This window comes from Hesperophylax consimilis, chromosome 23 (genome assembly GCF_061612785.1).
Source record: "Hesperophylax consimilis isolate HC1 chromosome 23, BYU_Hcon_1.0, whole genome shotgun sequence".
Lineage (NCBI taxonomy): Eukaryota > Metazoa > Arthropoda > Insecta > Trichoptera > Limnephilidae > Hesperophylax > Hesperophylax consimilis.
The window spans coordinates 14,412,374-14,439,010 of NC_142858.1; the positions used below are offsets into that span (position 1 = coordinate 14,412,374).

At 34.1% G+C, this 26,637-nt stretch overlaps 2 protein-coding genes across 2 annotated transcripts in view; one reads left to right on the forward strand and one right to left on the reverse strand.

Moving 5' to 3' along the window:
- Positions 1-2,723, reverse strand: part of RhoGAP68F (Rho GTPase activating protein at 68F) — a 28,009-nt gene extending 25,286 nt beyond the window's left edge. The window contains exons 1-2 of the mRNA XM_089646177.1: positions 2,424-2,723; positions 2,203-2,319 (exon numbers count right to left, since the gene is read on the reverse strand). Coding sequence (XP_089502303.1) covers positions 2,203-2,319; positions 2,424-2,445 — 139 coding nt within the window. The 5' untranslated portion in view covers positions 2,446-2,723. The remainder of the gene's footprint in view (positions 1-2,202; positions 2,320-2,423) is intronic.
- Positions 2,724-5,763: 3,040 nt separating this feature from the next.
- Positions 5,764-25,573, forward strand: rno (PHD finger protein rhinoceros). Its single transcript, XM_089646104.1, has 6 exons — positions 5,764-6,355; positions 6,675-6,912; positions 11,454-11,651; positions 13,302-13,518; positions 14,105-14,294; positions 14,389-25,573. Exons 2-6 carry the CDS (start codon positions 6,740-6,742, stop codon positions 21,636-21,638), a joined length of 8,028 nt encoding a protein of 2,675 aa, XP_089502230.1. The 5' UTR covers positions 5,764-6,355; positions 6,675-6,739; the 3' UTR covers positions 21,639-25,573.
- Positions 25,574-26,637: the final 1,064 nt, after the last annotated feature.

Here is a 26,637-nt window from a genome sequence, read left to right on the forward strand (position 1 = left end):
CCATTCGTTGTAAACAAATGTCATCGTTTAAGGCCTTAGACACATTACGCTATAATCTTCCTCATGAGAGGGGGTCAGATCAATTGGGGGACTGCTGCAGAATATCACTTTTCTGTATGGGATCTGTCACTTTGGCTGCATAATTACGGCGCTCTGTAAAAATTTCTGTCAGGGGGTCATATAATTTTAAAAGCCAGCAGATCACAGCGCATACCGTCACCACGCTCACACTTATAACACATTATCTTTTTAGGTGTGTCTGTATAGGATTGTATAGCAAGCAATATGGAGTTATATAAAACACTTTGAACTTATTGTGTAATCTGTCACCCTCTTAAAGGATATACGACAAAACTCAATTTGATATTTATTATTCTGATCTGTGAATTAGTTTTGTTTTATTTTGAAATAACTTCTAATAAATTGCTACTTTATTACAAGAAAAAAAAATTAATATCCTTATCGCGTAAAATGTTAAACAGTAAAAAAAAATGATCAATTTTTTGAATTCCACTACGCGCCTAATACGTAAAAAAATTATATATAGCGCTTGGTTTCAACTTAATTGCTAAAAGAAATAACTATTTATGTAGTGGGAGATGGTAAAAGATGCATTAAAGTTCCATTTTTTCTCAATCAAAATAAAGTTGAAAGGTATTTTTTTAAAATGTATAGCCTCTGTATGCAGCGGAACCGACAAGTTTACCAAAAATATCAATATAAAATTGTCTTAGAGCATGATGTAGAATCATCTCGTTTCAGAAAGTACCACTAATTTCTGCAAACCGTTTGTTCAAAGTCAAAAATTTTTGACTAGGACCATTGGGCTTTTTTAAACTTACATTTTCTTATGAGCCTTCTTGGTGTTGCCATTTAAAACAATCACAGACCTATACATGTTTATGGCAACACTTATGCTAGTATCTGAACTTTTTTGGAGAAATTTCTAAATTCAATACATAGAAATATTTATTAAAGATAGAAGAAAAGTCGTAATTTCAAAAGCCAAAGTGCCAGTAGCAAAGTGGTGCATTGGTCTGTTATAGACCAGGTTAATGTTTGATGAAAACAATTAACAGCTGTCATGGAGGACTTGAAAAATATATTTAGTAGAATATACTAACAGTATTGTGATGTCCGTAATTTAATTTAACAGCTAGTTATTTGACCCAGGATGCAACTATGTTGCAGTATGTTGAAGTGTGTTGCAGTATGTTATGAGAATAATTATGATAGACGATTACCCCCCTCATTTGTGGAAATTCCCAGAAGGATACCATAATACAACAAGAGCTTTAATTGGAAGTTTGCTTAACATTCTATTAAATATCAGCAATTCAATTGGACTTTCAAGTTACCTTGAAATAAGTATTTCATTTATAATTTTTGCACAAAAAGTCAAAATCAATAAATTATTAATTCTATAAATCTGAAAATAGCCGAAATCTTTCCATAAACACACCTAGCAACACTCACATCTTCAATATTCTTGGCTGGTTCACATTTATGTTTACGAAATTATTTAGCAGTTATGGACAGTAATTAAAACAACACAAATGTTAAAGATGTCAGACGGCGAATCTGCATTTATGTTCTTCCAGCCGCAACCATATAGAAAGAAATAATAATAATAAGTGTTTTAATAATTTTAAACATGTTCGTATTTTGACTACATACTTACTTCAACAGTAGGTATGCAAACTCTCTCAATCTAAAAATATGTTTATGTTAGGCTTATTTGTGTTATGTTTATGTTGTATAATCATCCGTATTATATTCTGCCATTTTCTGTACTTGTTTATAAGAAAAATGTGTAAATTGTGTATGGCCAAGATCACCCTTAATGGGTGAAACCCAAAATAAATACTTTTAAATAATAATAAATACTAATAAATAAATAAACATAAAAAAATTACAGATCTTGTAAATCTGATTGCAAAATCTATCAATCTAAAAAATGACAGATCTTGTAAATCTGATTGCAAACTCTATCAATCTAAAAAACGACAGATCTTGTCAATCTGATAGCGAAATACGATTATTTGATTTGTAGCCAATTATTTTGTTATTAGTGCAAATTAATAATGACGTTCAATACAAATACCCTGGGATAGCATTTTAATATTACATTAAAATAATAATATATAACCTAAATTTGATAATTTGATTTGGCACAGGAGATGTTGATAAACGAGAACTTACCCATGTTCCCCGATGGGTTCATCAACTCGGAATCATCAAACTCCAGAAACGGTTCATGATCGTGATTGTCGGAAAGACTTGGAAATGGATCCTCTCCTTCGGGATTCCACCCTCGAACTTTAATTTTAAAACATAATATCAATACAATACACAGATTTCCGTATTATAATACTAGATATTATTTCAAAAGGAAAGCCAAAACAATTATAGCTACAACTAACCTTCTTTGGGACCCGTGTCCATGGTAGACTAGTTATTTGTTGTTCAATCGGTTATTAAATCACGATTTGCCAAATGTCACAGCGCAAACTACATACTTACGTCCAGCACCTGAAAATATTGTAAATATGACTATAAAGCGAAATAATACTTTAATGGTTGATAGATAATCTAATAACTGAGGAATCTGTCGAAAGTTGATTTCGACGTATTTTTCAAGGCGTATTTGCAATCGAAAAAAAGACACAACACCCAAGTGACACACTGCAGAAGTCATAGACAACATTAAGCCCATAGATATACCACTCACTGCCGCTCATATTAGCATAAAAGTCTGAGCCACATAGAGTATACATGGCCAAGGCATAGACATTGTAGACAAATATACAAAGAAAACTGCACACAGCAGTGCGGTGCAGATGTTCCTAGAATTCCGTATTGTGAGACACACAAGTAGGTACACTTCAGTAATGTCGATTGATGGAATCAAATCGAACAGGGCCGACCCTGAGCGAAATGGCGCTTGGCGCTGTGTAAGGTGTAAGGAATTATCAGCGCCTAGGCTTCATGGCTACTTGGCCTCTTGGTAAGTCAGCGCTAGGAGCAGACGCTCCAATTGCGCCTGAAATCGGTTTATTGATGATGAATGATGACGGGCTATATATAATGGTTACTACCAGTATGAAAACATATTTTGGACAGAGAAATATAAAATTCTATGCTACGAAATTGTACAACACTTTACCAAATCAGACAAAAAATTATATATTTAAAACAAAAGTTAAAACATGGCTGAAGGAACAAAGTGATTATCAACTTACGAACATTATAAAGACGACGTAAAGACAACTTGAAACTTAGTACAAAAGTTTAAAAACTACTGGCCGCCTCAGATCAGGATACCCTAGTGAGGAGGACTGTGAAACAAAAAAGAATTTATGCTTTTATTATACTTTACTCCTATATCGTGTACAAACTATGTCATTATTAAAAATAGGCATAAGACCGGTCGGTGGCTGAGTTTGCATCGCGTTTGGGTCCTACCCTGGCGTAGTGTGTTAAAATCCTTGGCTGGCTAAGTCCTCCATGACAACACAAGCAACATGTTCGGCTTAATGTGCTGGTAGTAGGAGATTTTCAAATACTGTCAGGTTATCCGTATCTCGGGAATGTTTGTCTTTGTTAAAAAAAAATAATAAATAAATAGTAATAATTACATTTCCACTAAATATTATTATGCGAAAAGAAATATCTATTTGTGCTTAGTAAACTTTACTAATGTTAAAAAATATTGTAACTTTTGTGGTTGGTTGAATTGGTTTTTTTGCTGTTCTTATTGTAATGAAATTAAATTTTCACCGCATGATCCTTTACTTGGCTTTAAATTTTAAATTGTGTACCGCAGAAAAAAAATCCGGTTGAAAGCAGAACGTGACGTGGGGGTTATTTTCATGGTTTTATCTCAAAATTATATGATCTATACATCCATTTGAGGATACAAAATGGTGTTTTTGATAAGAATATCAATATAGTTGTTGAGGTCGATAAATCCTATGTTAATATTTTCTCAAAGGTTTTTTTTTAAATCCATTAAAACAATATCATAAATAAAAGATCTAACAAACCTAAATAATTTAAAACAAAGTTTATTTAGAATAAAATGAGTAATAAATTACCCAACCAACGTAATGAGTGCGTTGTCGGCCATTTTAAATCTTTTGGAAAAACCCTCTCCTCACCCGACCGAAAGCTAATTAAGCGCCATTATCGTGCCGTAAAACTACCCGGTCCAGTTATGTAGTTCAGTAGGTTCAGTACAACTTTAATCTTGGTTAAGGAAGGTTCTTCAGAAAGTGATCTACAGTGAAAATAAATAAAGTGGTGTAAAATAAAATAAAAAACAAAGTGTTTTACTTTACTTAAATCTTGGTTAAGGAAGATTCTTCAGAAAGTGATCTACAGTGAAAATAAATAAAGTGGTGTAAAATAAAATAAAAAACGAAGTGTTTTATTTAGTTTCATCATGACACGCCACTGTGTAACAAACAAACAAATATGTAAGTTTACAAGCTTCAAATAAAGTTTTAAAATAAATTAAATGCAATGATTTTCGTAAAATGTCAAAATGTTCAGTAATGGAAATAATTTTGATAAATCAGGATTTTCGTTTTGGTTTTTGCATTTTTTACATACAAAATCAATGGTTTAGGTACCTACCTACAAACTTCACTACTATTCATACGTTATTTACCTTTTTTAAAGTATTAAATTCCACCTTGCCAGTAATAACAATGACGTTTGTTTACATATTTTATATGCCGTCATTGGAGTTGAAAAAGTAAAATAAAATATGTCAGTTAATTCTATTTAATACCCTCGGCAACAGTTCCGACGAGTAAAATATTATATTATTATGACGCGACAGTATTCATAAATTGCGGTGTTGTTGTTTTTTTTTAAAATAGCCGTTTTTGTTACGAGATCAATGGACGGTTTTATAATGGGGATGACCAACAATATCGATTGGCGACTATCGAACTTATTATGAATTTCAAAAAGTATTTATTACAATGATTTACTATATTAATTATTTATAAGTTTGTAAAATGTTTGCCACGTAGTGCTTTTTTCGTGGACATCTTTTATTTGGCGTTTGAGAGTTCATATAGGAAACGTACAATTTTACATGTTGTTTAATTTTAATATAAAATAAACCATTTAAGTACCATTATCAATTTTTTTAATGTACAGTGGACAACATGAATATCTCTTTTATTGGTATTGGAAGTTTTATGAAATTACTTATTTTATTGTTTTCAATTAACTCAAAGAAAAAAGAACAACAAATTAATAGATTGAAAAAAAATAAAGTAGACGCGTAGCGATTTTCCGTAAAAACTAATACTATTTTAAAATAGTGCGTACGTATTCAGTCTATTGGCGACGATTTTGTATTTTATTTTATTGCAAACATAAACCTAAATTAGAATGGGGCTTAGTAATTAGATAATTTGATAAACCAATGTAAAAAATAATAAAACTTTTAAAAAATGCGCACGTAATCAGTCCATTGGCGCAGAATTTGTATTTTAATAAATATAAATAAAAATGCTGACTAAAAGAATCGTTATTTGAGTCAAGTGCTTCTCAACATAATTATATGATAAATTAATAAATAGATGCATGCTCATTTACTCATTTATCATTATTGTATTAATATTGAAATGATAATAATAATTAATATTATATTTTGATGGCCGTTGCTTTAACTATGAAAATGACGAACCCTGGCGGAAAAAACTCTAAGGTCCGTATTGATATCTTATATTCTACAGTCCCGGAGGATTGCATTCCTAAAAATAGTGTCAATAAGTACTCCACAGTAGTTATTGTTGTTATGATATTTCCAACTAACATTCGAGCATCTTAGAAATATAAAGAGCAGTTTGGATAACTGTAGAATACCGATGTATTGTTATTTAATCTCAGATCGGAATAACGAAGTAAAATAAGATTAAAGCATTTCTGTTCAGTTTTCTGCCATCGCATGCGCAAGTTAGTCGTAGCGGGTCACGTGATACTAAATGTATTTACAACAATGGCGCCAAAGGGCTCTTTAGTGAAAGTGTCTCTATTTTACGGGCAAGGGACTATTTGGTTGGAACGTGTATTAACTTAGCAATTCCAATGTGCTTGTAATTTAAGAATAAAAAATAATTCGTTCCGGGGCTTCTCAAAAGATAATTATCCGATCGGCTAGAACCACGTCAGTCTCTTTGCAACTTGGCGCTGCTCTCTTGTGTTGTCAATTTAGCTTAGCTTACCAAATGGAGTCTGTGGACACTGCGACTCGCATAAATATTTACCTGAAAGAATTGTTTCTGGAAATGAGCTGTGTTAACAATTGTATTACAATTGTGTGAATGATGCCACTGTAAGTATTATCCGTATTTATTTGTGGAAATATAGATTTAAGTGTTAACTATCCGGGGCGGGCGGTGTTTACAGGGCATGTATACAGTGATCATCGGTGGAGGCCAGCCATACATATTCCGTTACTGTCGCGTAAACGTCAAATTCACGTTTGCAATTTGATCTTTCGCCGTTTTGACTGATTTGGCGATTACTAACTGCGACCAATTGTTTTAATAAGACTGTCTAAAATCGTGTTAGTGATTTATAGGTACAATGGCTGACAAAGGTATTTTTCAGCTGTCTTGATGTTGGGTGAGTGAAGATGTGTATTGTTCCAGGGGGACATGTAGACAGTGGCAGTGGCAGTGAGAGCGGGCAGGAGGGCCGGAAGGAGAGCAGCAGCATGTCTATGCGAGGCAGCAAGCGCGCGCTGAGTCGCGGCGAGGATGGCGGGCGCGACGGCTGCAAGCGGCGGCGCCAGGACCCTGAAGAGTGGCAGCCGCGGCCGCTGTCCGATCTCAAGATCTCCACCATCTACAACCGTAGCGCCCCCGAAGCTCCAGCTGAGCTCTTCAGGTTAGTTTCATACGCTACTTGTTCATAGTCTTTCAAAGCGATTTACCTTGTATATACACAGCGTCATTTGCTGATTGCCGGCCCCGGCTTGCGTTGTTGTAGCTAATATTTTGCTTAAAGCTACACATGTTGCGTCTATTAACATTTTTGTTTACGATTTCCAGATTGGTAAGATAATAATATAGTGGTTGTCATTTGAACCTTCTATTTGATAAACATTGTATTATTAGAATTAGAATAATAGCGATACACATTCTATGCTATGTTGGTATATTAGTATATTTGCGATTGCTTCTAAATGATGATTTTGTTTTTTACTTTTCGTATAAATTGCATTAATGACATAGAAAGCTGAATTCTTAAAGTTTTTTTTTAACAATTCACCTTCCTTCAAAAGAGAACCTCACTTATAGTTCCTAATTGGCCCACCCAAATGTCTGTTTGAATTCAGATAGCATTGTTGCAATTATATTATATAACTATATGTTCTTCATTAAAATAATTGTTATCCAATAAAATGTAAGCACTAAGGCACTGTACTGTGGGGTTTTTCTTGATATATTTTCTTAAAATATAAAATGTAAGCACTAAGGCACTGTACTGTGGGGTTTTTCTTGATATATTTTCTTAAAATATAAAATGTAATAATTACATTTTTCAGGGGTTTTATTTTATCAAATGTAAGTAAATGCGACATATTTTTATTAAAAATTCATAACTTTTGTAGCTCAATATTTATATTTTATATATACATAAAAAGTCATTTTATTTTTTATTTTTATTGAAACCAACCAATAGTGATTATCTTTATGAAAGTCTTACAATCAATAAGTTAAGGTTGACCTAATTGTCTTTGATTTGACAGTCAGATTTGTATTATCTTCCGATTTGACTTAGTTCTTATACAGGGTTGGTCAAGATAGATGGAGTTTCATTTAAGTTTGGTTTCCATATTAGATTCCTCCAAATTCATAATAAAGCTGACTTCTTTGAATCCTGTGATCTCTTCTCCCATATTCTAAGATGTATTTCCTTCCATGCAAGCGTAGCATTTCACCATTTCAAATCTATTCCTTATTTTAATTTGCAAATATTGTACTTCTGTTTTTCAACTTTTTGTTGCTAAAATAATAAATGTAAATATAATCATTCACATTGTTAACAAATGTGTTCTCACTGTTTTTTTAACAGTTCGCTGTTGTTTGGGGTCAACTTTTAGCCACTAAATTGTTTACATTTCGTAAGAATATTATTTTATCTATTTATTAATATTCAGTTTCTTTTCACACTTTTGGTCAGTTTTAATACTGGAATAATGTTAAGATACCAGAATCTATTGCATTGTAATAGCAGAGTGCAATGTGCAATAATTGTTAAGCCAGTATGATTCTTGTTCCTGATAACCCCCGTTCATATTAAATACATGTTCAACAAAGTTAAGCAGATTGTAAACTAACAAGAATAATGGCTGCTAATTAGATTCTTACACGCCGGTTCAACGTTGGTATGGTAAAGCCGGCCTTGCGCCTGGTTTAAGACCGTTTTAACCAATTAAACGCCTTGGTAATACGTCAATTTTTTCACTGTTCTGAACTTATGTATCACGTAATATTGACACCGTGTTTATAAGTAAGGGGGTTAATATTCAAAACATTTTTAACAGTATCTGAAATTACTCCATTCTTAGAACAGCTTTAGGGGTTACACCACCTTGGCGCTTAGAAAAATACGTATAAAAATAAATTTTGACACAGCTATTAAATATATTATATCAAATAGTTTTTACTATACACAGTAGGTTTATGAATAATTAAAAACAAATAAAAAGGTAATAGCTAAAATGCTGTGGAGGGAAATTTTTTGTTGTATAAATGATTAGATAGACTAGAATATCTGATTTAATGAAAATTTTGATTTAAAAAAAATTTATAACATATGAATGTGGCAAAAAAATCTAAAATCAAAACAAAACAAAAAATTGCGCAGCATCTTAGAAAATATTATTAAGAATATGTGTTCTAAATTTTAACAACATTTTTTTGAGTTTTTTTCAACTGTCTTGTCTTGTTGGGATCTCATGTTGGCTATAGATATTCCTCCGATATCTACCTGAGTTTCAGACTGACTCTGCCGCGCTCACTTTTAAATGCTATAACTTCGGAAGTAATTAGAATTTTGAAATGGTTAAATGTTTAAAATATTAATAATTTTAAATTTTGATTTTAATTTAAATTATTAATAGCAAAAAATAATTTAATCTCAAGGTGGTGTAACCCCTTAATTAAAATTCAACGAAACCTTAGGTGACCATTATTTAGTAATACTTTATAAGTCATTGACCACTATATTTATTTATCTATGAGATAACCTTTCAATTAATTCAGATGATGCAGTAAGCAAAAACCGACCTTGACATAATATCACTTGGTATTTATGCTGACGCTGTTTATATTTACAAGTAGTCCAATTCCAAATTGGGTCAAGTTCAGGCATTGCAGTTCATTTGCCTCGCCATGTGTTGTAGTATTTTTTCATTACTCAGCAAATGCACTACTTCTAGTAATATTTGTAAAACCATTTCAATGGAGTAGGCAGTGGTCCTCAATTAGTTTTTCCTGAGTATCCCTTTGAGAAAGAGCCCAAACTCGCTTACCCCTTCTAGCCAAAATGTATTACAATAATAAACACAGTATTACAATATTCTTCTCTACAGTAGCGCGCAACCCCTTTGGTGTCATTCAATGCTGTCGCTTGTCGTATGCAGATTGATTTACTCAAAATGTATTTCGGCAATTTGAAAGTTTGCATTAATTGGGAACCACTGGAGAAGATAAAAGAAATTAGCAAAAAAAGCCGAAAAGTGCATTGTTGTAGATAATCTGCCTAGTCAGCCGTTGCCTTATCGCTGCGCATTGTTATTGTTTTAGTAGTAAGTTTGTCCTTGAGTGTACAAATACTATTCAATAGGAGGTAGTTTGTAAGAGAAATGCTGATTTTGAATGCAATCTTCATTGATAATTGAGAGTGCTTATTAGTTGTGTCTCTAATCAGGTGCTGCCCACCCCCCTTGGGTCAAATAGTCTGACCCCCAAAATTATAAGACAACAATACAGCTGACCCAAATACAAACAAAATATTTATATTGCATTTTTGGACAAATAGTGTATCTACACACCTTTAAAAATAAATAAGGACCTCCTATTCTGCTATAAACCAATGTGCAACCAAACACTGTATTTCTATTGATGGACAGATTTTACCAAGTAAAAACACATTTCCCAGATCAAAACTTTCCTTACCTAAACCTTCCCAGGTTTAGAATGGTAATTTTCACTATTATTCTCAATTATGTACACAACTCACGCTTAAACTTCAAGCGTGTATATTTTAAAATTATGGATTATGTGTAAGTTTTAAAAATACAAGACAAAATAGTTATTTTAAAACAGTTGTGATATGTAGATTAGTTATTGAATGGCAATGAAAATCGAATTTTGTTGTTTCTCAATATTTTACCCAATGGCATATACAGCGTTTTTATTTGGGAGAGCCAATGTATTTTTATCTTACATTTAATTATTCTCAATTAAAACACACTACGAAAACTAGATTATTGAATGGCAATTTTACCCAATGGTGTGTACAATGTTTGTGTTTGGGACAGCGGAATAGTTAGTGTAAAATATTGTATAAATCAAAACAAATGGTCAAATTCTTAACTAATTTGAATACAGTGAAAAATTTTCAAGTTTAATTACCTATTCTACATATTAAAACTTTGCCCCGTCAAAAAGCTCAATCTCGTACAGTAAACTATATTGATAATGACAACAACGTGAATATTGTAGGTATGTGTTTAAAGTAGATGGTGATTTAGGCAGTTCAGTTTTCAATACAGCATGGAATAATCTTTTGCTCTTGTGAATGTGATTTGCGATGAACTGTAATTTTTTTGTTTACGGTAAATGTAACATTAAAAGAAAGAGACGAGAACTCACGAGACATAGAAAAACTGCTCAGTTCAATACTTTTTTGTTCAATGTTCATTTCTTCAATTGTTTTTTTTACTTCTATACCAAAATAATAGCAGATTTAATTGTATGTCCTCACTTCCATCAACATTTTTCTTTATATATGTACTAAATGATAGTACTAATTTAGCAAATATTAATTTTGTCCCATAATTAACATATTTAATATTATAATATTGATAAAGCTACCATAAGTTATGAATTTATAATATTTTGTTTTAATGTAAATCAACAGGTTATTTTCATTTTAATTTAAAAAATATGTTGTTTCAATGTCCAGACAATAAAGTGTCAGGTATGTCGTGTTTACTTACGTTTAAATGAAACCAAGTTTTTGACTTATCTTAATATTTTAAAACCTAAATAAAATAAAAGTAACGTAAAAATCAATAGAAAACAGTAAAATACATAATTGTGTTTTGGTTCATATCTATGAATAACTTTTGTCACAGAATTAAAAAAAATAGAAAATTGAGATCTGTAAATGAATAATGGTTGTGTTTTATCCAGGAAAGACTTGATAAGTGCTATGAAATTACCCGACTCGGAACCACTAGCACCGGATAATTATTGGGTAATTACGGATCCATGGAAACAAGAGTGGGAAAGGGGAGTGCAAGTTCCAGTTAATCCTGATTCCTTACCAGAGCCAACCGTCACCGAAATCAAACAAAATGCATCCATCAACAGGAATTCAGAATTCAAATTGTAAGTATAAGTATAACTAACTAACACTCATCTAAATATTATTATCTTATTGATAGTTGTGGTAAATCATACTTTTCACACCCCACCACTGTTAGTCTCGGAACTATCCCTTCCACTTTTGCTATATTTATTTTAACAATTTTTTTAGATGAACTCAAACTGTTCAACTTGTTGATTATTTAACTGCCCATATCAGGTAGATTCGAAAAAAATGACAACGGTACAAAAGCAGTATTATTAAGTTTTTAAAAAGATTTAACACAGATGACAATTATCATACAATTGAAAGTAGTTGGTGATAGTAGTAAAAATAATGCTATTTTTATAATAAATTTGGCAAAGTTGCATCAACAAACTTATTGAATGCACTCTGGTTACGATTACACAAGTGAACACAATACACATTGTGAAGTTTAGTTGATGCAATAAATGTATTATCCTTATTTTGTATTCATGTAACAATCGAGCAGTATTAAGACCCTTAGCCGGGAGAGGATTACATTCTCCATCATTCAACCTATTAATACTGCAGTCCTTTCACATTGCATTGTGAATTTGCTTTTGCCCCATTTGAAAACAATAATTAAAATAATTTGTCTATTTTTTTATAAAATATTTACCAATAAATACTTCCATACACAGGCATTCAAATTAATTAATATAGATATACACAATAACAGATGCATGAATAACATGAGTTATTGCAAAATTAAACAAAACAAAACATTTACAGAAAAATTCACGGAAAATTTAAACAAACCTACAATTCCTGTGTACATATATTCTGTATACTAATTTTTATTCAAATGCTTACAATATAATACGACACAGCCAAATTAGTTTGAGGTAAAGTGTATTTTAAATTTATTCTTGAAAAAATAATAATTTTTTCGGATTGTATATCTTTAGGGAGTTTGTTAAAACATTTAATGGCTGAGTATGTGTAATGGCATTGTGTCATTGTTGTATTGAGTTTAGGGATTATTATTTGTCCCTTGGTTCTTGGTCTGATGCACAATGACTATTATTATCTTATTTTTGTGGATTTGAAGCAATGCATTTTTTTGACAGATTCTATTTAATTGTAGAACTTTAAATTCATGGAATAATTAATAGTTCAATAATGACAGTTTTTTTAGAATTAATTTAATGAGTCTTCTTTAAACTATTTCCGGTAGGGAAAGGTTAGTTTCAATAATATAATATTTTGTTTTCACATTTGGAGTTGAATCTGCACGATTTCGAGCAAGGCATTGGAATGCACGCATTTGCTTTATATACTGGAAAATGGTTGCTGTGCCGGTAAAAAAACCAAATTAGTTTGCCAAGTAACCCAAAGTGTCAGGTTCATCTCGATCATTACACAAGCAACATTTTGAATGTAAATCAACGAAGATGGATTCAAATGTGACTTTCTTTTAAAATACCTATAGTGAAGATAGTTATAATAGTCAAAATGACCCAAAAATATACGGCATGAATCAGTAATTAAAATACTTGAAAAGGGATCATTTCAAGAGTCAGATTAATAGATGTGGATGCCTTAAAGTGTTTTATCCTCTTTACTTGTCCTTTTTAGTTTAATGATTACAAAGGACAATCATTATCTGGATATCTTATTAATAAAGGGTGTAATTTGAATTTTGTCAGGCCCAAGCAGAAGTATGTGCGCCTGTCCCGCGATGCTCACTTCTCGTCCACGGAGCACTACCTCAGTAGCGCCAGTGCCCGTGCGGAGGCCGCGTGTGCATACGACCTGGACGGGTGCGATGCCACGTGGCTGCGCGCACTCAATGGTGAGAGGGCCCGGGCGGGCTCGCAGACCATCAAGGAGGACCAGTTCGAGAGGGTCATTGAAGAATTGGAGGTAAAATCTGCTTTCATTTATTGGCAATAAACCTGGTGAGCTTATTAAGACTTACAGGAATCAGATGTGCATTAAATTATTTTCATAAAAATCGTAACAGTTTAATTAAAGAATAAATAATGACATCTAGACCTGACTGTCCAAATTACCCATACACTTAATTTAATTTAACAGAGCATAAAATACCCAGCACAATAAAAAAGACTCAAAACAGAAATGACTATTGATTTTGAAGCAACACAATTTCACACATAAAATGATTTGAATTTCATTTAATTTTCCTAACTAATTATCCGTTAGCAAATCCATTTTTGACAAAAATTATAGATTTAACACTTGTAAACAACACGGAAGGTTCAGATTAGCACATTGAATTTTCAGAAAAATTGTGGGTTTTCTTGAAACAGTCAAATTAATCAGAATGCATATATTATTTCAGGGCTTTTTACATTTGCCACATTGTAACAGCCTTTTGAGTTCCTTAGCAGACCACCTCTCTCAAGGTTTCCTTACAAACAATATTTGATTTGCTATGCTACCATAAGAAATCATGATATTTATTAATTACTGTTGTATTTCTATGTAGGTTCGCTGTTGGGACAAGATCCAAGCCATAATGAAATCAGAAGAAGGACTGGGCATCGAGTATGATGAGAATGTAATCTGCGATGTTTGCAGATCACCAGATTCAGAGGAGGGAAATGAAATGGTTTTCTGTGATTCCTGCAACATATGTGTTCATCAAGCTTGCTATGGAATAACAGCAATACCTTCAGGTAAGCATATTTCCTGGAGTCTATTGGTTTAATTAACGGCAGAATGGCCATATAAACATAAAGTCAGTGCTAATGTGTGTTTGCTCCCTTGCAGGACAATGGCTGTGCCGACCGTGCGGCGATGGAGAGAAGCCTATCTGTGTGCTGTGCCCAAACCTCGGTGGCGCCATGAAGTGCACGCCCTCTGGACACAAATGGGCGCACGTAAGTTGCGTTCTCTGGATCCCCGAGGTCTCCATCGGCTGCGCAGAGAAGATGGAGCCCATCACCAAGATATCGGCTATTCCCAGCTCACGTTGGTCTTTGATTTGTGTGTTGTGCCGTGAACGCACCGGCGCTTGTATTCAATGCTCAGTCAGGACATGTAAAACTGCATATCATGTTACATGTGCTTTCAAACATGGCCTTGAAATGCGTGCCATAATAGAAGATGAAAACGCAGACGATGGAGTGAAACTACGTTCTTATTGCCAGAAACATAGTGTTAATTGTAAGAAAGAGAAAGCAGGTTCTGGTTCTGAAGAAGATGACTCTAAACGTAAGCGGCGTAAAGATATGACTTCTGAAGAAAAGTCACAAGCGAGGGCACAACGCCTAAGTGAAATTGAAGAGGAATTTGATAAACATGTGAGTGTTAAAGATATAAGCACCCACCTTCTAGATGTTGACCAAGATGGGATTCAATACATTTACAACTATTGGAAACTAAAGCGTAGGTCCGGTCACAATAGACCTCTTCTACCTCCAAAAGCTGATGAATCAGATATGTTGACACACCGTCAAGAACAGGCAGATTTGGACAAGATGAAAATGTTTGTTCAATTGAGACAGGATTTAGAAAGGGTTCGTAATCTGTGTTATATGGTCAGTAGGAGGGAGAAATTATCAAGATCCTTCTTCCGCATGAGGGAGCAGACATTCCACAAGCAGGTAGGAGTTTTGTCTGAAGATAATGCCATGACTCCAGCCGCCATGACTGCTGTGATAGAAGCTAACCATGGGCCTTCTATTTATGATCGGCTTTATTCCCATCCCGATGCCGTTGACCACTCGGGAGACTTTGACAACTTGCTGGCGCAAATAGCCGGGGTTGACTCTGGAGATGAAAAGAAGAAAGATCTGAATGGGTTAACCAAGAGTACCAAGTCAGCAGAGAACCCTTACAAGCGTCTATATTTAAATGGATCTGCACGCAGAAGTGCCAGTCTCTACAGTGGCTTGTCTAGTGGAGCCGAGAGTATTCCAGACAGAGACGGTAAATATCGTAGTAGACCCATTTATTCAACCACAGATGATGAAGATACTAATGCTTTACAAGCTCCAAAGAAAAAGATGTTCTCTAAAGATAAAGAAAACAATGAACACCCAAAATTGTTGGAAAAGAAAAAGACAAAACCTGCATCCTCAAATAGTAAAATTGAAAGTTCAAGCGAAGATGAAGTTAAGACCAAAAAGAGGGAATGGCCTAAGAGTCGCACCTTACGTCAAATGGAACGAGAAATGGGTGATCGGCCTTTATCTGGAACGGAGAGTGATGAATTAATGCCAATGCGCTCAACAAAAAAGTTGAAATTGACTCCTGCAGATATTTATTCTGACAGTGAAAATAGTGACAATAAACACGAAGATGACAAAGAAGATAAATCTTCAAATGCTACAAGTGATTCACAACAGCATCCATTCAGAACCAAGGCAGCAGTTAAAGAGTTCATCCCTTCGCAGAAAGGTGATGGTAAGAGTTCCAAAAGTGGCAAGAAGTCTGTTGCCAAAGACAAAGGTCCCGAATCCGATGAAGACTTGAAAGATAAAGAAAATATTAAGTCCTCCAAGAACAAAGATTACCCCTCAGATTTGATAGTTCCACAACGTCAAGCTGCCAAAAAAGCTTCCGAGAACATGCGCTCTAACACTGTCAATGTGAAAACTAGGGATCTAAATGAAACTAGTTCTGAAGCTAAACCTATCCAACCACCAGTGGAAGAGGTCAAACAACCTAAACCCAAAGCCAAATTGAAGGACAAAAAAGACAAAGAATCAGTTAAAGTCAAAAAAGACCGCAAATCATCAATGTCTGGTAATGACATCTTTGAATTTGAAAAAGAAGAAAGAGATACACTTGATATTATAGCGTATGTACCGCAAAGGCAAGCTGCCAAGAAAGCAGCTGAACATATCAAGAGCGGAATGGCTAAACCACCAGGAACTGAAAATCCCCCGGAGGAAGTTGGAAAGAAGAAAGAAACAGAAGTAGCAGCTAAGAAACCATCCCCTAAGAAAGAAGAAGAGAAGCGCCATAGATCTCCAAACAAGTCTAGTTCAGGTTCCACTAATAATACAAGTAGTAGTAGTAGCTCCTCAAGCAGTAGTTCAGAAGACGAAGATGAAGTAGTTAAATTAGAACCCAAAGGAACTGCAGATAAGAGTAGTGTTGTGAAATCGTTTTCTCCCCATAGAAGAATGAATGAGTTGCCCTTTCTTGACAAGGGACAATCAGTCATCTCTTCTTCTAGTCCATCCAGTGATTCCGAAACACATAAAGATTCATCCCAAATCCCCAATAGTGCAAGTGATAAATCCCCTGACAAAAAATCACCAAAACAAGTTGAGAATATCCCCAAGGCCAGTAGTGGTGTACCCCGTAAGGCCCCAGACAAGAAGCTCAAAACTTCCGACGGGCAGCCTGAACACGGGCTACATTCACCGACTGCTGAGAGAGAGAAATCTGCTCGATCCAGTCTTCCACTGCCGAGGCCTTCAGTACGTGCTCGGACAAGAAGTGTTACTGCAGGGTCGCGAAATCTGCCTGCCGTGGGGAAATCCCGCAAGGATAGTAAGCCACAGGAGCCCAAAGAGGATAGCGAGTCCCGTGAACTTTCATTTACGCAGTGGGAAAAGGACAAGAAGTTGAAATCCACTGAAGATTCACCCACTAAAGATTCGCAATCCAAAAGAGACAAAGATACCACGAAAAAATCCAAATCACCTAAATATTCTGACGACACTATCTCAACAACTCCCAAAGTAAAGGATAAAGACAGTAGGAAATCTCGCAAATCGCAGAGCCCCTATCAGGCATCTCCATCTGTGCATAAAACACCAGAATCTGTCGAACAGACTTTGCGCAGTCCTGAAAATTCCCACAAGAAATCCAATTCAGTTATTGAACATACTAAGGTAAAGGATGAAATCCTAGAAGCTGTCAAGCATTTGACCCCAGAAGAAATAATTAGTGAACAGATAGATGAAAAAGAGCCATCGATTGTAATTGAGGCTCAAGCTTACACCAAGGCACCGAGAAGTGTCAGTAGTACTCACATAATAAAGTCACCAAAATCGCCTTTGCATGTTGAGCATAACATTGCTGAACCGTATGAAAGAAAAACCCCCACGGAATCGAGAAGTAATAATTTGAAAATCTCACCATTCGAGTCAACTGAGAAACCCTCAACATTTGAAATGGTTCCACCAGAATTCAATGAATTACAGGAAGCAGAACAAAACAAATTGTATATTAAAACACCCATTCTTCCTCCACCATATCAAAATAGATCAATATTTTCACCTCAACCTACAGGTAAAGACACCGGGTGTTCAGAATTTTTCGATTTTAGTAATGATATCCTAGCAGTTGATGAAACATTGAATGATGATGGGTTCAACATTTCTCAAGGAAATGAAATATTGAAAGCTACTCCTTTGACATTCTTTGGATCAGATTTCTTGTTCAAAGAAGATTCAAAAGAAGATAGGGGTGTACGCGAAACCTTTAATCTAGTAGAGAAACTACGACTGCAAATGAGTTCTAAAAAATCTAATTCTTGTGTTCAAAATGAAAATTCTGATCAAGATATGAGTGATATAAAAGAAGCTGATATTCCACTACCTTTGTCCTTTATAGAAAATGAAGCATACCCAAAGAGTCACCCGTTGGATGAATCAAAAACTTCAATTGAAACCACCATAACAAATTCTATGTCAAAACACGACCCAGACCTTGACAGTGTAATGCAACCCATTGCTGCTATTGATAGTACTGAAACCAACTACGATGAAAGCAGCACACAAGCTGATCTCACTTCTGTTGAAAATCTGGATAAAAGCAAAGATCTACCTGAAAGTGAAAAGGCATGGTCTTCTAATGACAATCACTTCACTGATTCCAGCAATACCAATATTGACATTGATAAGCAAATGCAATATCATGTTGACGTTGTTCAACATCGTGATTCCTCGCACAACACACCACCAATACATGAAAACTCTGTAACTCAAGTTGAATCACTTGATAGCTCCCAAGAAGTGAAGCCATTTTTACAAATTCAAGAAGAGAAAGGTTATGAAAGTAACATGGAAACTGATTCAAACGTTGCATTGGATCCTCTTCATATTTCCACATCACAGTCAAGCGAAACTAACATTAGTAGTTTACAGCAAGAATCTCAGCGCCCTCATTACGAGCGAGACATAGGCAGTATGATGATGCAACCAGAATGCACACCAATCCCATCACCCTACAACAGCATGCGACGGCAGTCCAAGTGGGCGGAGAGCGAACTAATCCCGGTTAGGAGGTCCTCTACGTCAAGCTCCAATTCTGATTCCTCAGTCAGCCTCAACAAACATGGCAATGAACATTCCAATATCAATGACAATATGGAGGAGCGAGATATTCACAAGCATTCAGAAATCCTTCAAAACATGGGATATTCGTACCATTCTTGCGCCATGGAATCCCATCCCTACAATCCGTTTTCTTCAGAAGCTTCCCAGTTTGTAGGACCTGTATCATTATTTCCTCCTACAACCATTGGGTCTCAATTACCTCTCTCATCCCCTGGTGCAGCACTATTTCCACCAAGTTTACCATATTCCAATTCCTCATCGCTATTGTCTCTTCCAAAATCAAGCGAAGAATCAATACCATTCAGCACTCCTTGTACCGCAGCATTTACCTCTTCGTCCCATAACATGGCTTTAACAACGGCCATGATAGCCCCACCAACACCCAAACCCGTTAGCGAACATTCCTCTACCCACGATGGCGAATCTGAATTAACTCCACCTAATTCATTTTCTATGCAAGAATCTCCACTGCGATCTAATGAAGATCTTTCCAATAGTACTCTTCTTCATGGTCAATTGCTCAATGATAAAAATTTGACAGACAATGACTCCCCTGTGCAAGGAAAGAAATCTCCTATCAAACCCACAAGAATGTCGTCACGGTTTATAAGTCAAATCAAGTCACCTGGGAAGAGTCCTACTAAATCTCCACGCCAACTTGATGTGGTAATCAAAGTTAGCGGGAACAGAAGAGGAGCTTCTAAAGGTTCTCGTGGCTCTAGAACTCGAGGAAGGCCAAGAGGCAAGGGTAGTCAACATATGCATAATTATGACATTGATTACCACACAATTCATAACAAATTAGCCGGTACGGTTTATGATTTAAATAATTTTGATGAAGACATCACAAATGATAGTATAAATGACTTGAAATCGATGAGGGAAAGACGACGATCAACAGATATTCATGAAAGAAAACCTGACAATGCATACAGAGATTCATCACAATCACCTAAATTTGCCAGTCCATCACAACAGCAAGCATTGAAGAGACCTTCGTATTCAGCAGATATCAGAGATCTGAGGCCACCTGCACCTATTTCAGAATTACCTGACCCTGTGGAATCTTCCAAGTCGCCCATCACAAACACCAACAGTGCTCCGGCAGGTGCGCCACAGCAAGGCTTTGGTAAAATAGTGCAACCTGTATTACCAGGACCTGTGGATATGCGCACCTACAGTACTACCTTTGATGCTAACATTACAGATGCATTTAACAACCTTTTGGGAGCTTTTGCTAGTGGAACTGCTGACCAGCAACTTCCAGATATTGATGAAGAAATGGAGAAAGAACTCCATTCTGCTCTGATAGCTAGCAGTAATAAGTCTCAAGAGCCACTGATTTTAACTCCAAAATTATACAACGATCCAAGAGGACTGTCTTCTGAAAGCAGTTCCCAACAAGGCCAGGACTTAACAACACCTAAAGTTTTACTATCAGATTCAAGAAATCAACTGAAAGTAAAGATCAAAGGGCCGTTCTTAGATGCTAACTATCCAACCAGTTCGGTTGCTCCTGTGATTCAACAGCCTACTATTCCTATACTGGAACCACCTTCTGGCATTCCGATATTGGGAGCACCAAGCGCTGTTGGCTCAGTAACGTCAGCCATGATCTCTGGAACATCTAATTTGAGAAGAATGCGCAAGAAGGAGTTATTGAGACAGTACTGCACACAAGACATGAATATGGATGATCCAATGATTGGAACAGTAATTAATCAAATAACACCTCCTACTCCCATCTCTATGTTTAACCGAACTGTTATAACAATACCGAAAGCCGTTGCATCGATGACGAGCATCCCCACAAGAGAAGATTACAAAGCAGTGGTGGATGCAAATATGGAAAAGAAACGGCGGAAAGTGTCTGGAAGTCTCATTCGCGATATTCGCTCTTCGGATAATGAAGTTGATGTCCAGGATATTCGTAATGCTGGTGGTTTGTCAATACCAACGCAATTGGCTCTATCTTATAAACGTCGTGGTAGAATATCCAAACCATCCCCCACAATTATTACTAGTCCAAATAATATTTCACCGGCGCCCAAACTTAAAATTAAAATTGGTACTTTCCTTAGCAATGTTAACGTTGATCCATCTATACATCTGAATGACCCACATTATGTCAGCCAAATTAAACCTCCTAAGAAAAGATTAGCAATCATTTCAAAACCCAGTGTTGAAGATCTCCGCAGAGAAAGCATGAAATATAGAAGAAAGATGTTCAACGAATTTGAGGAGGGTAAAAAAGATAAAAAGAAACGTTTGAAAAGTGAAAAAAGTGAAAAAAGAAAGAAAAAGCGAGACAAAAGATCTGAAATGCACATTGTCAAAGTCAAAAAAGAGTCAGAGGAAAGTAATACAAAGCTAATCATACGAATTGCGCGGAAGAAGGAATCAGGGGGACTGACGGGCATTAGGACCGAGATAAAAGAGGAAGACATCTCTTCCCAGTCGGGGGGGGACAGTTTGGCAGCACCAGCAGTGTCGGCCGATCCCTTTGACTACGACCCCACGGCCCCCGACCCCCTGGCACTAGATTCGCCCGCCGGATCCTCAAAGGTGTCCCCCATCCGCCTGAAGCTGGCGCGTGGCGCGGGGGGCTCGGGTTACGTCATGAAGGATTCCCCTTCTCAGCAGACCCCGGTGGACAGTCCCAAGATCGAGCCCCTCAGTGCTTCCCTGTCCAATAACAACAAGCACTGCGAGGTGAGATGATTACGACAACCCCTCCCCCTCAGAATAGGTGTCGCCTTGTGGCTGGCTCTCTTACTTTACTTTAAATCCCAATTAGGTAACAATCCTTCCTTCACTATACATAGTTTCTTTAGAAAACAGTGCATTTAAATGCCAAAAATGTACATTTAGATACTTCATTACTGATGATTTTAGAATTTAAAAGCCAATTATTCATAATATTATATGATGGATCCTTGTAACATCACACTTAAATTAGGATGGTGGCTTTAGTGAGTCAGTGTAAAAAAATCTCTCTGAATCACATTTGCCAATGTTAGGTTTACGAAATACTGTAATAATTATTACATGTCATGTTTTCTACGGCGTGCAGTCGATAAGCATTGTCTTTTTATCTATTTAGAATTAAGTTAAACCATATTATATTTTTATTTCACTTTGTTTTATTTCACATTGTTAAATATATGTATAGTAATTGTACTTAGTACAACAAACATTACATGAAATGTAAATTTTGGTCTTTTTTTATATTTTTCGATTACCATCTATTATAAATTTCTAATATGCAAATCCCTCTTCACAATTGAAATTCGTTCATTAAATAATGTGATTTTTTTTTAAATATCTGTATTCACACTTGAAGCAAATTATAGTACTTATGTATATTAATTTAGGTCCACCTATATGGTACCTTTCTTTGTATATAATTTCAGGTTTTTAATAATATGCAAGGACCCTATTACAATTAAATTTTGCTTATTTTATTATTACCATTCAAGGAATTTGTAGTACCTTTATATTTAAGTTCGCCCTTTATTTATACCTTTTGTCAGAATAAATTCTTATTAAATAGATGATCAGCTTTGTTCTAAAATATTCAAGACACTGATAACTAATTTTGTTTATTAAATAACATGTATTTCATAACTTGAACCATTCACGGAATTTTACTCTAATTTCCATTTCATTTATTTGCAATTACCAATTTTTGCAAGAGACTCGTAACAGTAATAAAATTCTGTATCATAACTTTAACTTTTATACTGGGTGTTAAGAGATGTACCTGACTTTCTTTTACCAGTGATTCCTGAGCTTATTAATAAAAAAATTAGAACATATTGTATCATATATATATATTGGTATTGGACAGTTAAAATTGGGGTTGGGGGTTAGACGGCTACTGGGCTGAGTGATTAGTGACGACAAATTAAATAAAAAACTAATCGGTTTTTGAAAAAAAAAAAATTATCACCGGAGATCAAAATTTCGTTACAACATTTTTTACTCCAAATAATGCCAGGAATCACTGGTTTATGTAAGGTTCACCCTGTATAATATTATTTTTGTCCACCCACCCTATATAAACTATTAAACTTTTGGTATAATATATTATATATGTTATACCAAATATATATACATTTGTTTGTTTGTAATAAAAGGCTAGACCCTCATCATAATTGATTATGTGGAATTAACCTTTCTGCGGGTGAGCTTTTGAAATTGTAAGTGGGGAGTGAGTATTTTCATTCAATTTTTTAATATAATATCCTAGATTAACCAATAATAATAATCTTACATGGTAAATGAAAACATCAATCCACGCTGATAAACCTAATAATTTTTTTTATTTTACTAACCATCAATACATGGTTACATAGGTTCAACTTCATTTTTTTTTGTCTAAACCACCTCACTAGGCTGTATAGACGTATTCCGAGGTAAAAAAACTTGAAGGTGGATGGATATTAGTGATCATTGACCATCAGTTTTCCAACGCAAATCAGTATATTTTTGGAGAAAAATAATTCCCATATCGCGATAGCTGGCCACGTCCCGGAGCGTACATACTCCTTTCGGACCAACCATTTAGTCCACACTCGCGGGGAGGTTAAGTACTACATATTACCCCCAACCTTAACAAATCACTGAATGTAGACTACATGGCGTAATATTCTAGGAATTTATTCAATTGGAAAAAAAATTAAATTACTATTTCAACACCAAGCTACTCACCTTTGAAATTTGTTCTTAGCATTAAAATTTCATCACATTCGAGTATGACATTTTTGTTTTAAACATTTGTTTTTTTTATATAAAAAAATATTTTTAAAAAATGTTTTGTGAATTAGATTTTGATTTAACATCTAATAAATAGCTTGCTAAACTTGTCGAATTTCGCTGCGTGCAAGGGCTCTTTAAAAAAACACTTTATTTTAACTTAAATATCTAATGGAGACAACTATTTAAGTCGGGGGTTTAAGTAAACATGCACAAAATAGGTTGTTAGGGTGTTAGTTTGGTTATTTTAATAATTTATTTGTATTTTCTAACCTTCAATCTTAAATTGAATTAGAAAAAATGGAACTTTAATGCATCTTATACCATCTCACACTACATTAGTATTTCTTGTTGTAATTAAGTTGAAACCATGTGCTATTTATATATTTTTTGCGTATTAAGCGTGCAGTGGAATTCAACAAGTTTATCAATGGCTTTTACGATACATATATTTCAGAAATACAAAAAATCGCCTTTCAATGTAATTATCTTCCTTGCAAGTTGTTAAATAATAAAAAAGTTTTTAAAATTACATTCATTTTCATGTGAGTCATCTTGGTGTTGCCATCTATAACCTTTTAAACGATCGCAGACCCAACAATTTCTATCTTCTAATAACCCCTAGAGCTTCTATATTCTGCAACGTATTTCTCTCAACTTACTGAGTGTGACATGTCAAAAATCCAATATTTTGATCAAAATATTAAAAACCATAAAATTTAAACGTGGTAAGTTATTATTTCAGAAGGATTAAGTTATTCTACGTACACATTTCTTTCAACCATCATAAAATCCAATGAAACTTTAACATAAACATACGCGCCTCTCTCTGTGCAGCATTCGTACACTCACTTTCATAATTCCATTGCGGCTTACAGGTGATTATTAGATTAACTAGGATTACTAATCCTTCTCACAGCAAACTGCAAAAAACCAGGCTTGCCTTATGCAGTGCTACCGCGCGCCCGGCAGTAAGTTAAGCGAACTGTCAAAATGCAGATTGTGCGGTAAATATTTTCGCAGTATATTTTATTCTAGAAAAATTATCTGTATTTTAATGTATTTCAAAATAAAATACTGCCTTTGAAAGCAGATGAAAGATTTACAAACATAGATAAAGTTTTATTAATTCGCTTATCGATGGTTATATCTTGTAAACTGTAATTACAACTTTACACAAAAATAACAAACATTTAATAAGATAAAGGTAGTCACTTTACTCGCTTAGTAAATAAAAAATATTTATAAATTCTTGACAAATCGAGATAGAATGACTTTTATGAGTCCGTGTCAGACTGGGAGATATATCTCCTAAAAAGACTACTCTTAAGACGTCTTGGAGAAATATCTCCCGAAACTGCTCTAGGGGTTAAATGTCAGACTGTACCTACATATTATAAACATTATTTGTTAGTTATTTTTACAATAATGTGCAATCAATCCCTCATTACACTGTTGATGACGTAATATTGTGTGGAGCTTTGTTAACGGATGAGGAGAATATTATTATGGCATGTACGGTGGGTTGCCACCAGTGCTTTTATGAAAGTATATTTAAATCAAATATTTATATAATATTATAATGTGTACCTATATATTTTTTAATTTAATTTTCGTAACATTCATGTACAGTATTAAATAAATGTTAAACATACAATGAATACGGTTTATAATACTGTCATTTTTTTTTGGTTGTGAGATTGTTCACATTAAATAACTGGACAATCTGAGCATTACAATTCCTTTAGCAAAATATGTAAATTCCTAAGTTATTAAAAAAAATATTTTATTAAATATAATATTTTTCTCTACCCACATTGCTGAGAGATTATTTTTTATTGTTTGTTTAATTTTTTAATTATATAAAAAATAACCTTTTACCACATATAAATGATACATCAACATGTCTACTAAATTTATTTGTACATATTTACATTTAAATAATTCTATTTAAACTGGTAAAAAAAATGTTATTAATTAGAAGATCATATTTTCATTTCATTAATTTTTTTATAAAATCATTGTTTAAAAAAACAAAAATGAAAATTTCCCCGCTATTTATTCATTCTTTTTTGAATTGAGGTTTTAATGGAAAAGTATCCATGGGTCAATTATTCTATAGAATTAAAATATTTTTTGTAAATAATTTAATATTATTATAATAGGTATAGTTAATGATGTTCGTACATGTAACGAATTGTTACTTTCTATGTGTGATAATCAAAAAGTTACATTATTTTAAAAATCTAAATTATAATTAAGTTAATAAGTAGTTTTAGATGAAATAATGTAGGTAATTTACATTAGGTACCTTTAATTAAATTAACATTTAAGATTTGGTGAAACTGTATGTATAAAAAAATATTAATTTTAATTTCACAAACTTTTATAAAAAAACTTAATAACTATTTGTTAATTCAAATTGTTTTGTTCTTCCAGCAAAATATATTTAAATTAAATAAAAACAACCAACTTTACACACTTTGCAAAAGTACCAAAGTATACATACTTTGTGTCCTGATGAAGAAATCTATGTTTTTGAAACGTGTTGATAATTTTTATTAGAAATAGTGGTGTAATATAGTTGGTTATTTTCATTTAATTTAAAATTATACCACAAAGTAATTTTGCAATTATAGAAGAGGTGAAAATATATTTATTTTAGAGAAAGAAAGAAATTACTAATGTGTGTAAGTTGCAGCCATAGTTCATGTCTTTGTTGGTTGTGAGCTATTTTATTTTTATTTTTGGTATGATAGTATCTAATTTATGTTTTGTAAATATCATATTTTTGTTCCCAAAATGATTCAGTGCAGCCATACTGTCTAAAAACTTTGTGCTTAAATTGAATTACTCCAAAGCATAACATGAAAAGGATAAACAATGAACAAAAAATAATATATATCCTCATTGCATATTTTAATTATGTTGTGATATTTAATTTAATACTATAATATTAGGA